Below are 17,448 nucleotides of genomic sequence, written 5' to 3' on the forward strand. Positions count from 1 at the left end.
TCCGTGAAGCCCAAGGCTTGCAATGTATGTAATATCATGTAGCATCTCTAGCTACATGATATTACAGAAAATTACTAGAAATGAAGTCGAACAATTTATATCACACTCGAATTTAGGTGATTCCTAGTGCCCTGAAAACTAATTAACATCCTTCTCAATGTTCGTCCATCAGAACAAGTGAATTGAAAATGATCAAAAGATAGAAAGTAACATGGGATGTGTAGAATGTAAAAATATGTGTATGGATAGTACCAGTCTTTCTTAAAATATACGAAAACAAACCAAAGTCAAAACCAGGACCATACAGTTTTACCAAGTAAACTAAACACTCGTGAGAGACAGAGAGCTGCAAGGGTGTAACGCATATATGAATAATATGAGAGTGGCATGAGGCAATGAAGCAGGAAAGCGAGAGGAAAGAAGCAGAAAGATGAAGAAGAGAAGGTAAGCACTTTAGTTAAATAATAAATCACAATTCACATCCTCCTCTCTTCTCATCTCCTCATCTCCTCATCTCCTCTTGTTTTCTTTTCTTTTATTTTTCGTCCAAACCGCGTTTTCAACTTTGAATAGTAAATCAACACATTCAAAGTATTTGACATTGATTATAAGCCCAGCACACTCAGACCTCCCCCCCTCTTTCTCTCTCTCTCCCCCCCCCCCCCCCCAAGGAGCTTTAAATTGAAGTTTTTGGTTTCTGGGTTCCATTGTTCGTTTTCATTCATTTTCCAATTTTCCTCCTTTTTCCGTTGGAAATTCAAGTCTCATCTGATTTTTCCGTTTCTGGGTTTTTTCAAATTATCATCCAAAACCTTGAAGTTTCGATCTTTCTGGGTTTTTCTTCAAGTTTTATTCATGCAGGATTTTGAAACGAGAAGAGACGATCAGAATGGCTGTTAGGGGTTCAATCCTAGTGGTTCTCCTTGTAATCTTCTCCTCCACTTTAGCAGCGATTGCCGGACTCCACAGCCACGACAATCACAACCCAAATGCCTCCACTCTCGCCGGCATACAGCTGCCGGAGCACATGAGCTTCAACGCCGTCTCCTCCTCCTCATCCCACACTGGCTGCAGCCTCAGCAGCTCTAAAAGAACAAACCAATCAGATTCAGCCATGGAAGATGCTGACGACTCTGACGACGACGAAGCCGCACCCGAATTGAACCCTCATAAACAAACTATGAAGCTCCATCTACGGCACAGATCACAGAACAAACAATCCGAAAGAAAAAACTCCGTGATCGAGTCCACAGTCCGAGACTTGATCAGAATTCAAACCCTCCACACAAGAATCGTCGAGAAAAAGAACCAGAACACAATTTCAAGGCTGCAGAAAGACAAGAAGCCGAAACCCTACCAATCAAATCCGGTTGTAGCCCCTGCAGCCTCGCCGGAGTCTTACACCAACGAGCTTTCAGGGCAGCTTCAGGCCACGTTGAAGTCTGGTGTCAGCCTCGGCTCCGGCGAGTACTTCATGGATGTTTTCATCGGTACACCCCCTAAACACTTCTCTTTAATTCTCGACACTGGCAGTGACCTTAACTGGGTCCAATGCGCGCCGTGCTACGACTGCTTCGAGCAGCAGGGCCCGCATTACGACCCGAAAGACTCAACTTCTTTTCTTGACATTAGCTGCAAGGATCCGCGGTGTCAATTGATTTCGTCCCCGGATCCTCCGCAGCCCTGCAAGTCCGAAAATCAAACGTGCCCGTATTTCTACTGGTACGGAGACAGCTCCAACACTACCGGCGATTTCTCCCTCGAAACCTTTACCGTGAACCTCACGTCACCGAACAAGGCAGAGTTCAAGAGGGCGGAGAATGTGATGTTCGGATGCGGACATTGGAACAGAGGACTATTTCATGGGGCTGCAGGGTTGCTAGGGCTTGGCAGAGGCCCTCTTTCCTTTGCATCTCAGCTCCAATCGCTGTACGGACATTCGTTTTCCTACTGCCTTGTGGATCGAAACAGCGACGCGAATGTCAGCAGCAAGTTGATTTTCGGGGAGGACAAGAACCTCCTGAGCCACCCGAAATTGAGCTACACTTCCTTGGTGGGAGGGAAAGAAAACCCTGCTGATACATTCTACTATGTGGGGATAAAATCTGTCATGGTCGGCGGAGAAGCGGTGGACATACCGGCTGAGACTTGGAAATTGTCGCCGGAGGGTGCCGGCGGGACAATCATTGATTCCGGCACCACGTTGAGTTACTTTGCCGATCCTGCTTACCAAATTATCAAGGAGGCATTTGAGAAAAAGGTTAAAAGGTATCCAGTTGTGAAGGACTTTCCAATTTTGGAACCTTGTTACAATGTGTCAGGTGTCGAGAAAATAGAGCTGCCGGAGTTCGCAATTGTGTTTGCGGATGGAGCTGTGTGGGATTTCCCAGTAGAGAACTACTTCATCCAGATCGAACCACAGGAAATGGTCTGCCTGGCGGTGTTGGGGACTCCGAAATCCGGCCTTTCAATCATCGGAAACTATCAGCAGCAGAATTTTCATATCCTCTATGACACAAAGAAGTCTAGGCTAGGATATGCACCCATGAAATGTGCTGATGTTTAGAAGCTGGAAGAAAAATTGTAAACATTTTTTTTCCTTGGTTTTTTTTGAGTTTTTCCTTCTGAAAAGGATCAGAGGTGGCACAGAAATTAGATTATTTTATTTTATTTTTTTCATTTTTCATTTTTTTGAAGTTTCAAGTGATTACAGATTGATAGCCACAAAGGGTCATAATCTTTACTCAAAAAACAAGAAATATTAATGCATTTTTTTGCATATTTTTATACTGGTTCTTGTTCTTATTGCCTTCTGATGTGTTTATTTTAATTGAATGAATCATTCTCTCATGGTTTTAGACTAGAATTCTTTGCTTATTGTTGCCGGTTTAGAAAATACGTTGTTGTAATCAATTTAACTATTTCAAAGTCTGTCGACTGTAATTTGATATGGAATCCTGAATCTTTCTTATCCTTTTATTTTTCTATATTATTTTTGTTATCCTGAAGCCTAACACTATTTGGAATTTACCATGACGTATTCCCGGTCAATTATTAGGTGTATGCAACTTTAATATATAGGTGTGTATAAAACAAAGAACGGGTCAACCGCTTGACAGTCACAGCTTCTATTGATTTCAACATCTGTATATCATTTGATATTACAAAATTACAAAGTATAATTAGGGTTACACAATTCGGATTTTGATCCCATTCAGATTCTCTTTGTAAAGGTTATAGGAATCCTCACATTTTATTCTTTCATCGTACATAATGCAGCAAAAAATTATGTTAATTTTTTTATTTAAAATTAAACACAGACAATATCTAATAATTTCTAATCGCACGATGTAGGATATTGAACGGAGAGGATCCTTATCCACACAATTCAAAGGCGGTTCAGATTAGCCCCCTAAAATCGCTCTGGTAAAATTTTTGTAGCATATCAACACTCATCAGCTTGGGTACGATTTGGCAATTTTCTTATGGGATTAGTCCGTCCTTGTCATGTTGTTCATCTGGCAAATCCTAGTGACATGCGAATCCCTTGTCATGAGAATGACTTTCATCAAACTGAAATGTTACTGAGATGTATTTTGATTCAATCACGTATTGTTATGTGCAAAAGTTCAAATATGTAACAGCAAGGTGATTGACTTAAAATATTGTTATAATAGCATGCGTGCATTTCCACATAACAATTTGCGAGAAAGTCTCTGACTTATTTCTTGCTGTAGAAGAAATGAATGGCTTTTATCATAAGGGCTAATCAGCCTTGTTATGTAGAGAGATCGAGTGGCTTACCGGAGAAGACCATCAGAAACCAAAACTGATAGTGTGCCCAATTCAGTTCATTTTCCTTCATTCATCTACCCACATTTAATGCTAAGTCATAGTTTCGCTGTTTAGGAGCTTCCAAGAAAACAAATTTGATATGCCTTCTCCTTTCTCTCAAAACTATCTGACCAGTATTAGTGGCTCCATCGCTGGCGGCGGGGCTAGCTCTTGTTAGCCTCCCATTGTATTGATGTTAATTGTTTGAAAAGCGTGAAAAGTCTAACCTTGGATGAGGAACATGCAATTGGGATGTGATCCTAAATACTAGAATTGGATCCCATTTGGATCCACTTTGTGAGGATCTTAGGGATCCTTACATTTTAGTCATTCATCGTGTATCGTGCGATTAGAAATTATTTGACTTTTTTATTTAAAATTAAACGCAAATAGTATCAAACGAAAATTGACTGCATGATATATGATGAACGACTAAGATGTGGGATCCCTAGGATCCCCACAAAGTGGATCCAGAAAGGATCCTCTTCCCTGAATACTAATGAAAAAATGTTATGCTTCAAGACTTCAAGCAAATGAACTCTCTTCCAAATGAATTGATTTGATGACTGAAGTGTATCAATATGATTAAAGTTGATACATAATAGGCCAGGAGGATTCTTGTCGGATCCTCTAATCACATCTATTTATCATACATCGTGCGGTCAGAAATCATTGTAAATTTTTTTTATTTAAAATTGAATATAAACAGTATCTGATAAAAATTAGCAATACGATAAACGATGAACGGATGTAATTAGAAGATTTTCAGGATCCTCAGAAAGAGGATCCGAGGATCCTCTCTCCATAATAGGTGTCCAATCTCATAACAAATTGGGCATTAGGAATTTGAACTTTCCAACTATCATTTAATAATAAGTTGGACTTGGGCATGTGGAATGGGAATTGAGGCTTGTGTGGATCACGCTTGTGCTAATTAATCTTAATTAATCAAGGCCTTGTGTGGGTTAGGCTTGTGTTAATTAAATCTTAATATTAATTTACTATTAATTAATCAAGGCCTCTAATATTAACTTAATAGGATAGGATCAAAGGACAAAGATTTTGACAAATATTTTTACATTTCTTTTTAATCTTTAGATTTTATATCATCCAATGGTCCTAATTAAAATGATGTGGAGGATTTGAATCAATAAATAACATGAATGATGACATGGAATATAAATCCTCATAAATAAATAAAATCTACAAAACGTGGGAGGGAGGGATGAAGAACTCCATTGATTTCGTGATTGCCCAGAACAACCAGATTTGGTAGGTCTTCCTGACAATTTAACCAAAAGAAACAAAGAGTAATAAATACAACTTAAAGAACTATCCAAAATTTAAGATATCAAAGTTTTGCCTTAACCCAATTCTCACCCAAAGATACTAAGACTAGGTGACACACCCCGACCTAGATCGAGGCATGTTGGCCGTCACGTGAGAGTGACGTAGCCATATGCGCAGTGGAAACAAAATTGATATAAAGAAATGTGAATAACCAAGAACCAAGCTAACTAATTTACGCTAAGGAAACATAAGTGCAAGCATGGTGTTTAGGTGTAATTACACATAATTAGAGCATAAGTAGTCTAAGTGTAGTCCAGCAGGACGAATACTAATTATATAATACCAAAGGTGGTCCTACATTAGTGAGAATCTGTCAGAACCGTCGACAATTCCTCGCAAGCCACCATGAGCACTCTTACCTAAAACCTGGAGAGGCGCAAAACAGAAAGTGTGAGTGGGCAAAAACAAAGTTTTTCAAAACCATTTCATTTATCAAAAGTAGTAACCCATCGCCGTAAAACCTGTATAATTCCCAGAAAATAACATACATATTTATATCTCAAAACCATATTCGAAATAACAATTCCACAAATATACCATGTCAAATCTCAGCACAAAAATAAGTAAGCCAGGTGAAATAAACCAATATGAAATAGAATGCCAGCAGGAGTCACCCAAAGTGACCTGTACGGTTGGAACCACAACTCATCAATCAAATCCTTCACACGAGTTGGAACCACCTAATGTGGTCTGTATGACAGGCTAGGTGTAAATAAATACGCTCAAGTGCTACGATCACATGAAGGTTGTGTGAAGTATCGCAAGTCACCTACGAGTCGGAACCACCTAGTGTGGTATGTATGACAGGCTGGCACTTGCCTTGGATCCAAGGTTAGCGTGTGGTATGGAAGGTGAACGATCACATGAAGGCTAGGCCTGTCCTCTGTCGGAGCACTAACACCGGGGTGCAGGATAATAAGCTCTAAATACATCTCAACACCATTATACTCACTACCATCATTACCATCAAAATACTCACCTGAAACTTACCTGAGCGTCCACAACGTCAAGCAACAAAATATATAACCATACTAATGCATAATCAAACATAAAGAGCATTTGACATGGCATTTTAACATATAAAACCCTTTTATTTAATTTTCTGGGAAAAATACCAAGTATGTGTGTGTGTGTGTGTGTGTATATATACACTAAAAACCAAAAGCCCACTCACTGATATGTGGAAGGGTCGTAGCCCCCGAGTCTCGCTTGACTGCGCTCTTCCTCTAGATAGGTCTCACTTATATGCGAAACAACTATTTACATGTTATTTTAAAGCACATAACCAATACTAAGTAATAACTTCTCATACGTTGCTCAATTAGGGTATTTGAATATACTATCGTGACCTACTCAACCCCACAAACATCCCTATATTTTTAGAAAAAATTTCCGACATCCCACCCGCCCTCACACGCCGACCAAGGCACAACCACATGCACCGCCATGCGTAGGCACGTGCCTGGCACACTGGATGGAAACCCTAACGGCGTTAGGGAATATTTTGTTAAAAGTTAACATATATTGTTAAAGATACCTGACACCATTAGAATATTCCGTCAACTTTGATGGAATATTCGCCTCCTTCTTCCTTGGTTTGCCGGAGTCCAGCGCTGGCCACCGCTGCTATCGCCGGATTCTGGAAAACTTTAAACTTCAATATCTTTCTCATTTTTCATCCAAATTTCATGAAATTTATACCAATTTGAAGCTTAGGACGAGAAGAACACATTCGTACCACTTTTAGGACCTAAAACCAACGGAAACTCGTCAGACAAAGTCACAATAATTCGGCCACCCTGCAACTCACTAAACCCGAGTGTTTCTACGTCAAAATTAACCTAAAGTACTAGAAAAGCAAGAATAAAACCTTTCTAAGTCTTAAAACTACCTGAAACCAACGCGATCATGACAGATGAATAGTGCAATTCGTCGAAGCTCCCTGGTTCTAAAGTTTCCAAAGTTCTCCCGTCCAACCAAAGGTATACTTGAGTTCGTAAGGTTACAAGGAAGGTGATGATGGTACCCACAAGCTCGATCCATGAATGGAGAGCTAGAGTATGAGTTGTCTGTACAGGTTGTACGGACAGATGAAAATGATCGAAAGGGAGAGAGAGAAAGGAAGTCAACGGGTTGGTGTTTGTGTGTGTGAGTGTGTGGTCCAGGTTTTTCAACCCCACAAACCATAAAACACTAAAAAAAAGTTTAAGTTTGTTATTGGGTCCAAAAACTTAGGAGATGGATTTAATTGGTCAAAATACTAAGCTCATTCCACACTACACAACTCAATGTTCAAGGGTAATTTAGTAATTTTCATGCTCTCGAGGATAAATTATTCCATATTTCGAGACGGGCTGTCACACTAGGGTTTAATTTTGTTTATTTAACAAAAGATTCAAGAGATCGAGCGATAGCTTGATATGCTTTGTGTGCTTCGGAATATTGTATAAATCGAATTAAAGTAGCTTGTAATGAAGGCATTGTAAACTTGTTTATCATGACATTGGAAATAGGGTTTTGATGAACAAGTTATATCCGTAGTAATTTTTGGACGGTGCTCTAGCAATTCAAGAGTTAAAACCATAAGCACTTCAATAATTAAATTCTACTCTTATGTTTTCTTAAGAAAAATTTATTGGTTTCATTGCGTATATATATTAATCAAATATAATCTACATACGGCATAGAGGGTTTCAAAAAGACGAAGATTGAAAGATGAAGAGGAAGAAGAAGGATTGTCGAGTTTTTTCTCTTTACACGATTTTTTTTTTAAGGTAAAAATAAAATTACTTAAATTAGTTTATTTACCTGTTTCCATGTCACTGCCATGTCAATGAGAACAATTTAAGTTTTACTTAGGGACCGTTAGATTAAACTAAATCTAAAGGTTGAGAATGAGTGTAAAAATATTTGTCAAAATCTTTATCCTTGATCCTATCCCTAACTTAATTTTGGGTTAAATTTTTAATTAATATTAAAGGCGCTTTTTGATTAATTCAAAAGGTAATTGAAATGGTGTGAAAATTTGAAATAGCCTATATCATTTCCAATGTAGAATATCTTCTTTCTTTCTCTCTTGTACAAAAAATTTCAGAGAGTAAACATACAAAGCAATTTGCTAGAATTCTACAATCCCGTGCGGATTGTAGAATTTAGAAAGTTGTATCTTGGTAGGATAGACGTCATCGAACCACAAGCACAAGAGTATGACGAAATTGTTGTTTGAATGACATAGCTTTGCTAGCCTCTATATGTCAATCAAGTTAGTATCATCTTATTTTTTGTAATCATATTATTGTAATTTTCATTTCGTGTTGCAAGTTTATTTCAATAATTCTGTTATTATTTATTTTCTGATTTGTGCTCCAACAATTTTTGAACAATATGAAACAATTAGGAACTTAAGTGATACTTTTCATAGACACTTTGTCACCTTATTTTGGCACAATATTTTACAATGTTAGCATGAAAATTAATGTTAAATTGTAAAGTAATAGAAAATTCATAAAGAATCTCACTTTGAAAAAGTCTCTGTAACATTTCTCATAATCTAAATATATTCCTAAAAAAATAAAAAAATAATGGATCTAGAATCTAGACCTAGATTCCTACTAGTAGTAGTAGCCGACATAAAAGATCACCATATCCATTTTTTCAGCTTAAAAATAGTAATGTGGTTCTTGGATTACCATGTTGTTTCTTCTACTTAGCAATTAAAATATATAAGAACTTTAACGAAAAGTTTCAGGTACTGTTCATTTTAACGAAAAATTACATTTTAACACTAAAAAGTCAATCTTGATATTATTCACTTTACCCTTTATTTTGTCCTTATCGTTAAAACTCAAAGTTTTCAAGCCCTTCTCATTAGTTTTCCTAAAATATATAGACAAAAATCCAAAACCTTGCTCAACATCTTCAATCATGATTTTTATTTTAGAGAATATTTTTGCTCATCACTTGATGTAGAGCCAAAAAACAATTCTAAAAATTATGGAGCTGACATGTGAATCATTTTCTAAGAAAGACAAAGGTATTTATCATAGGATAATTCCTTGTTCTTATCTTAAATACATTCCTAATCAGAGAAGACCCCTTCCAAGTAAGTTATCCTAATTCCATTCTCGAAAACGAAGATTTGAAGTGGTCTATAATTTACCCTAATTACTCCAAAATATTTATTTACACAAATATCTTGGAATATTCCATCGAAAATCCACCTTAAGGCCGGCCACCTCTAAACCCTATAGGCCAGGCCCACATCCTCATTTTCTCCTATAAATACACTATTTATCTCCAAAATTCAGGAGGCTTTTTTGCTATCCACAAACACTCAAACACATTCTTTCTAAAATTCTAATTTTGACATTGAGATTCTTTGGCCAAACCCCCCCATTCATCATGGGCGCACGAGGCTTTTGATCTTAATCTTAGATGTTATTATTTTGAAGGTGCATTTTCGTCAAAGGAAAAGATGGCATAAATTTACATCCGCAAATTGGTACTGTCATTGAGAGCTCTGATTTGAAGACTCGAATAAGACTCTTACTTTCAAATTTCTTCGTTCGTAGATCCACGACTACGATGGCAGGAAATTCAGAAACTACAACCAATAGGACCCCTTACGTTGAAGGACATGGACCAACCGATGAAGATCGTGATATGGCTACATGTTGTTGCTCCTCGAGGCTTACCACGACAATGACAACTTATTTTCCATCACGAGGTATCGTGGCCATGCCAGTAGTGGTAGCCACCATTGTAGTGGCCCACGGGGCAGCCTCTACTCATTGCGAGGAAACCTTAGGGTAGGAGGCCCACGACCTAAGCAGCCAGCAAGTGTAGAACCAAATAGCTTTTCACCTTCAATATCAGCGTCTAGCGCCTACCATCTTCATTTAAATGCGAACTGCTTAGACCAAGGCAGCCCAAACCACGCCAACTGCGACGTAAGTGGTAACTGAGCTCGAGCCCAACACTTCTCTAGCTTGAGACTAAGCAGGACAAACCGAGGCGGCCCAACGCCTATGTATGTGACTTGTTCCTATAGCCTTTTAGCAGGTCCAGCATGGATCTAGACCAGTTCAACAAGCCCAGATCCAGATTCTGAGGCCAACGGTTGAACCAAGGGTATTTTCACCCCCACCTTACTACATATCTGACCCATCCTAGCTTAAACTTTGCACCTGAAGTCCATTACACTTCCACTACTCAAGCAGACGTTTACCGTCTCAGCTTTTCCACTCCACTCCAAATGGCGAACAACACTTATCCCGACAGGTCATCGAATTGACAAGCACCCTCGCAAATCAAATTACCTTGGTAAACTAGCTCATGCAGCGTGCCCCAAACGAATAATCCTGAAGTAGGACAAAGGCAGGCGATGACGTTCCTTTCCAGCACCGTCCAAGCAAGTAACCCTTGACCAGCCACGAATCGAACATTATGGCAGTGTACATTTTCGTCTTAGCACGCGGAGGAACGTGCACTCTTGGTTAGGCCCCAAACAAGCATACATTCCCGGTTAGGGCCATAGTCCGATAAACATGGACAATCTTCCAGGCAAAGCGTTCATTCATGGCTAGGCCTGCAAAGAGCATCTTTCTCCTTACATCGGTGTAGACAGCATGACGAACGGAGAGAAGCAGCCGCTCAATCTGACTCAAGTTTAGCCGGCAGCCTACGAATGCACCGCATTCGTGCCATAGACGGACCGAGCATAAGGAAGAGCAGCTAAGACCAGCAGGTCATGACTAGGGGCAGCCGGAAGCCCAGCTGCCCTGGCAAAGGATTCAGGAAGAAGTCGAGAGGCTCCTAACCAAGCGATAGCACGGATTCCAGACCACAAACGCGTCATTTCGCATGGACGTGGTACACATGGGTAGATAACCTTTCACGGATAAGATCGAGCAGACGGAGCCCCTACGTATATTAAATATGCCATATTTCACCCTATTCAAGGGAGACGGAGACCCAAAAAGGTACTTGAAACATTATCGCAGCATGATGATCCTCTATAGGGATAATAACACTTTAACGTGCAAGATATTTGTCACAACTTTACAAGGCGAGGCCCATGATTGGTTTTATACCCAACCTCCATAGTCTATCTAGAGTTTGGACGAGCTTTTAGTAGTTTTTAGTAGGAATACTCATCCCACTGCTAGATCAAGAAGAAGTCCGATCACATCTTTAACATCAAGAACAATTTGAAGGAGTCACTCTGTGACTATGTGAAAAGGTTTAAGGTGGAGAAGGCAAAGATAATCGGCTACAACGACTCAATCGCCAGCCCAGCCTTTCAAAAGGGACTCCTCATAGATTATCCCCTATTGGGAGAATTGATCATGAAGGAATACCTGACTCTGGCAGATTCATTAACTCTAGCAGAGAAGCATGCGCTTTGGGATGAGGCTTGACGAGCAAATAAGGCACCTGAGCAGCCTCAGAATGAGTCCAAGGCAACCTAGAAGAAGGTGGACAAGAAGCAGTCTAACGACTGAAGCAGGCAGGGGGCCAAGCGCAAAGACCAATCTCTGGTAAGAGGAAGTCAGGCCACTAAGAACTATACCAAGTTCTTGATCCTGATCAATAAGATATTCTGCAACCTCGAAAGTGAGCCTTGGTTTAAGCTGCCAAGACGATTAGAATGAGACACTTCAAAGCTGGATCATATCAAGTACTGCACGTTCCACCGAGGCTCTAGTCACACGGCCAATAACTACTGTACTTGGATGAACTACTTAGAAAAGCTGGTGAATGGGAGTAAATGGGACTGATACTTAGACAAGCCAGCTGAGCACCACAAGAGGAACGCATACGTAGATACGGAGCCATCTGCTAAGACCATCAGAATCAACGACATCTTCGCCGAATCCGAATGCTTGGGGGCCATAAACAACTTCAAGAAGAGGAAGATCCAGCAGGCTATAGCAATCTCCCAGATTTAGGCAACCAACACCAAACTTAGACCCATCGTTGGTTTCACCGAGCAGGACGTTGAGGGAGTTGACTTTCTACAAGACGATGCTCTGGTAGTGTTCGTTTAGCTGGCACATGCTATAGTCGATAGAGTGATGATGGATTATGACAATTCAGTAAATTTACTTCAACTATCCGTCATTCAGAAGGCGGGCCTGGAAAGCACAATAATACGCTGAGCAGAGGTACTCACAAGATTCAACAGATACACCTCAACTACTATTAGTAGCATAACACTCGATGTGAGAACACCACCAGTAGTCTCAAAGCAGACATTTATTATAGTCAGCGACCCATCTCCATATAATGCTATTCTGAGAAGACTTTGGCTAGTGAAATTGGGCGCCTTAACTTTCGTTGAGTACTAGAAAATCTGATTTTGCATCCCGGGGGAATGAGTTGGAGAGATCAAGTCTGACCAGGCCGCATCTCGACGATGCAAATGCTGAAGGAGTCAAAGAAGAGGTCATTCACCCTTGTAGGAGCTACTAAGGTTCATAAAGACAAGCCTGCTAGAAAATAGCAACCACCCACAGTAAACAGTTTAAGATGATGTTGATTAGAAGGACACGTCCATAAAAGATAATTGATGAAAGCTAGAAGATGACGCCGAATACATCATTCTTAATCCTGAGTAGCCGGAGAAGACAACTAGAATCGACTCACCACTGAGCCTAGCCGGGCTCAACCGTTTCCTCTTGCGCTCAACCAATCAATGCAAGTTTTTTTTTCAAGGCTATCAAGAAAGCGCAAAGAGACAAGTGGGACGACGAGTGCAAGAAAGCATTTTAAGACTTGAATAGATATTTGACATCTCTCTGCTACTATCCAAGTTGGAAGCAGCCGAGGAATTATATATTTACTTAGCAGTCTCAGACGTAGCAGTAAGTTCTACCCCCATACAAGAAGAGTTAAGGGCTCAATTATCACTATTCTACACTTCTAAAACTCTTTTTGATGCGGAAACAAGATACCCGAGGATTGAAAAGTTAATTTTGGGGCTAATTGTTACAACTCGGAAGTTCAGACCATACTTTTAGGCACATATGGTCGTCGTTTTGACTCAGTATCCCTTACAATCTATTTTACATAGTCTAAATGCTTCTCAACGAGTGATGAAGTGGGCGTTGGAGCTCAGCCAATACGGCTTGGTTACCAACCCCGCACGGCGATAAAAGGTCAGGCCAGAGTTTACTCCTGACCTAGAAAATGCAACAGCATAGCCCAAAGGTTCCCTTGAAGCAGCCGAGCACGCTCTGGCCACACTAACCCTTTTTGACAAAGACTTATAGCGCCTGCACATCAATGGTTCATCCAACTACAAGGGTTCTGGAACATGCTTGGTTCTCATCACCCTAGATGGCTTAATGCTCGAGCATGTAATCACTCTAGGCTTTAAAGTATCAAACAACAAAGTAGAGTACGATGCCTTATTAGCAAACCTCTAAATGGCACAAAATCTGGCCGTCAAGAAGCTCGCAATCCATTCTCATTCTCAGCTCATCATTAGCCCTACTACCAAGGAGTATGCAGCAAAGCATCCAAGGATGACACTATACCTCGAGAAGGTACAAAAGTAGCTTGAGGCATTTCAAACTTACACCCTCACACAAGTGCCACGAGCAGATAATGCTTACGCGTCTTGGCAGCCTTAGGCTTCACTTTGGACCACCAGTTCAAATGCTTCATCCTAATCGAGTATTTGGGAAAGCCGAGTATAGGAGAAGAACTAGAAGCCGAGGTGTTACAAGTCAATACAACCCTAAGCGGGCAAGATCTCATCATCAACTACCTAGTTAATGGGACACTCCCTATAGAAAGATTGAAAGCTACGAAGCTCCAAATAAAGACGACACGCTACTACATATGGAACGACATTCTCGTCCGAAATCCTTTTGAGGCCCACATCTATGTTGCCTAGTGACTTCTGACGACTTGAAAGTTCTACCACTCAGGAGGCTGATCTTTAGCACATAAGGTCTTCAACGTCGATTATTATTGGCCCACCGTGCATCAAGATGCTAAAGAATTTGTTCAAAAGTGAGACAACTGCCAACGCTTCAAACCTGTACCTGCACTGCCTGCCAACGAGCTTCACCTACAAACAAGCCCATGGCTAGGTAATCGACCTGGTATAACCTATGCCATTTGCTCCTATGGGTAGAGGCATAGTGATCTTGGCTACCGACTACTTCACCAAGTGGGTAGAAGTTGAGCTCATGACCACTACTACTCAATCAAGGAACATTATATGTCAATTTGGCATCCGACAATCTATCATTATCGACAACGGCTCGTAATTCGTAGACAAATACTTGGTGAAGTTTTTCCAGGAATATGGCATCAAACAACACATGTCTACACCTAGATATCCCCAAGAAAACGGGCAGGCGGAGGCATCCAACAAGATAATCCTAGACCGCCTCAAGAAAACCCTCACAAACAAGCAAGGAAAGTGGCCAGACAAACTACCATGTGTCCTATAAGCGTATCACACAACCAAATGATGAACAACTGGTGAAACTCATTTCTCATTTGCATTCAGTTCAGAAGCAAACATCCCTCGCAATGTCATCGTGCCAAGCGTCAGCACCATACTGCTAATTTTGAAGCAAAACGTAAGGGAGATAACCATAAATCTAGATCTGGTAGAGAAGGAACGTGAGAAGGTTGTCACCCACATTACAACCTACCAGCAACAGCTTATTTCCAGCTACAACAAAACGGTAAAAATCCGGTAATTTTAGCCTGGAGATCTGGTCATAAGAAAATCATTCATCACTGCCCGAAGAGAAGACTCCAAAAAGATAAATCCTATATGGGAAAGTCTGTACAAGGTCAGCAGAACAGGTAGTAAAGGTAGCTACACCTTTACCATTATGAACGACAAAGAGATCGACAAGTAATGAAATGCCTACAACTTGCGGAAATGCTGCACATGACTTCATACTTCACCATAAGCCTTGCTCGGACAGAATAAAGCTCAAAAACTTAGACAGCTCGATGAACAATACCTCGCAAATCGAGGACTATCCAGTTGTCATGCAGTTTCCACCTTTCAACTAAGTTCAATATCCTTTCTCTCATTTACCAATGAAGATTTCCGAAGTTATTAATTACTTGGCTCGATTGCGTATCTATGACAACTGTTTATTCCTGCTCTCATTGAAGATCATGCCCAATCAGGGACCTACTGCAGGAATTGCGCCCCCTAGGGGCCAACGATGCTCTTCCCATATAAGAGGGTAAACTGCGCACTCTGAATATCCAGACATGGATAAGTTGGGCTGCCCTGGTGTAACTAAAGTACGATGGCCTGCACCAACATCTCTAGAAGTAGCCACAATGGCCTTTTTCAAGGCTTAGCTAGACTGAAGGATTTTAGGCCTTTGGCTTGATCCACTGGGACTTGGGCCCTAAAGGCAGAAAAGGCACGCTGCGTAGTTCACCCTTTGAACGGCTGCCCACAAAGATGGACGGCGGTTGAGCATCCTTGATATGACTAGCTGCTGGTAACCTCCGGCTGAGCATCTTCTATGTGACCAACTAGCGATCTTCGTGTTACGGAATAGTATTCCATCAACTCGTTAGAAGAACATCCCTATTGAGCATTCGTGATGTGACCAACTAACATTCGCAGCTGAACATCCTTGGTGCAATACATAGGTGATCTTTGCAAGGATAAGGAATTCTAGCTCTGACTACATGCACAGGGTTCATGCGGTTGAGCACCCTTAATGTGACTAGCTAGTGTAAGTAGCTAAGCATATTATATGTGACCAACTAGCAATCTCTGCATATTCTTGGATACCTAAAGTCGCTGCTAATTTAATGAGCAACCTATGATTTCTAAAAGATCATTAGGAACCTAAAGTCGTTGCCTATCTAACGAGCAGCCTACAGTTTCTGGAAGATACATGAGAACCTAAAGCCTCTGCCAATTTAACAAGCAGCCTATGGTTTCTGAAAGATCCTTGGAAACCTAAAGTCGCTGCCAATTCAATGAGCAGCCTACGATTTCTAGAAGACTGGCTACGGTACACCTTTCGAGCAGTTAACCGCATAAACTTATACAACCGCACAATATTGTGAAAGGTAAACATGTTAGCGCCCATATGCACTGCCTAGTGTAGAATAGCCCCTTGGGTTCACATTGATTCCTAAAGTGTTGTGCTACTTGTTACGCAACCTACGAAATTGGTTATATAAAGTGTAAAACGTTTTTTTGAACCATTGCCTATGAAATTCCATAGAACCACACACTTTTGATGCGAAAGGGTAGCGAATTTTGTGTCCCAGCAATCTTTAGTATGTTGTGATGTAAGCCATGCAACTCAAAGGATGGGAGAAATGACGACCAACTAAGCAGCCAATGGTCAGGAAGCAACAATGAGAGACAAAACTCAGCATTTCAACGCCCTAGAAGATTGAAGTTAACAACTGAGTAGTCACGCAGACTCGCCTGCTTTTGTAAGTAAGGTGCTTGACTGCTAGCTATCTGGTTAACAACTTCATAAAGGTCTTAAGCCTAGATCGGCAGTCACATAAGTCATGCAAGCCTATCTGCTTATTAAAAAACAGCGCGCTTCGCTAACGACCTTGTGGTTAAAGATTTAGTGGACCACTGATACGAAACATGCAACTACGGAGGTCATCCGGCCCTGCAAGTTAGAAGTTTCAAAAGATGCCTCAAGGGAGTGAAGAATCACACTTGACAACCCGAAGTTAGCGCCTAAAGCAATGAAGATGGGCTTGACAACTTTGTTCAAAGTAGTCTCCTCAGTTGTTCATTCTACGGCTAAAGCTTAAAGCAAGGCATAGAGACAAAGATGAAGTACAACGAAGAAAAATAGTTTATTAATTTCTAGCAAATTGGTAAATTGGCACAAAGGTCAACATAGTTCAAACAAAGGAAAAAGCAAAGCAGGAAAGGAAAAGAAAGTAAACCCTAAAGTTTATCTAAAAAACTACTCCTCAGTAACTTGGACATCTTCAGCAACCGCATAACTACCACCAACAACAACATCTTGTGCTTTATGTACAACTACTCTATCTTGAGCAGCACTGTTACCAGCCGTCTCTGCCTAGGCGGTACCACTTTCGACCGCATCTACCTGGGCAGCTTAATCTTCAGCTGCTTCACCAATGGCATTCTCAAAGGAAAACTTAAGTAGATCATCGAAAGAAATAACAAAAAGCTCGAGGTCCTTATCAAAGAAGATGTAGTCAGATGGCAGGCCAAGGAAATGATCTATGTAGCCAAGTTTGTAGAAGCCAGCTTGA

The 17,448-nt window shown here is 40.7% G+C and overlaps 1 protein-coding gene across 1 annotated transcript; it reads left to right on the plus strand.

The window, feature by feature from the left end:
- The first annotated feature begins 404 nt into the window (after positions 1-404).
- LOC103417223 (aspartyl protease family protein 2-like) lies at positions 405-2,789 on the plus strand. The gene has a single exon (XM_008355413.4). It carries the CDS (start codon positions 890-892, stop codon positions 2,564-2,566), a length of 1,677 nt encoding a protein of 558 aa, XP_008353635.3. The 5' UTR covers positions 405-889; the 3' UTR covers positions 2,567-2,789.
- The last annotated feature ends 14,659 nt before the right edge of the window (positions 2,790-17,448 follow it).

The sequence above is a fragment of the Malus domestica genome, chromosome 17 (assembly GCF_042453785.1).
Source record: "Malus domestica chromosome 17, GDT2T_hap1".
NCBI classification, from domain to species: Eukaryota; Viridiplantae; Streptophyta; class Magnoliopsida; order Rosales; family Rosaceae; genus Malus; species Malus domestica.

Bases quoted from the DNA above. Each gene is read 5' to 3' on its own strand.
- LOC103417223 (XM_008355413.4), top strand. From the start codon at position 890: ATGGCTGTTAGGGGTTCAATCCTAGTGGTTCTCCTTGTAATCTTCTCC.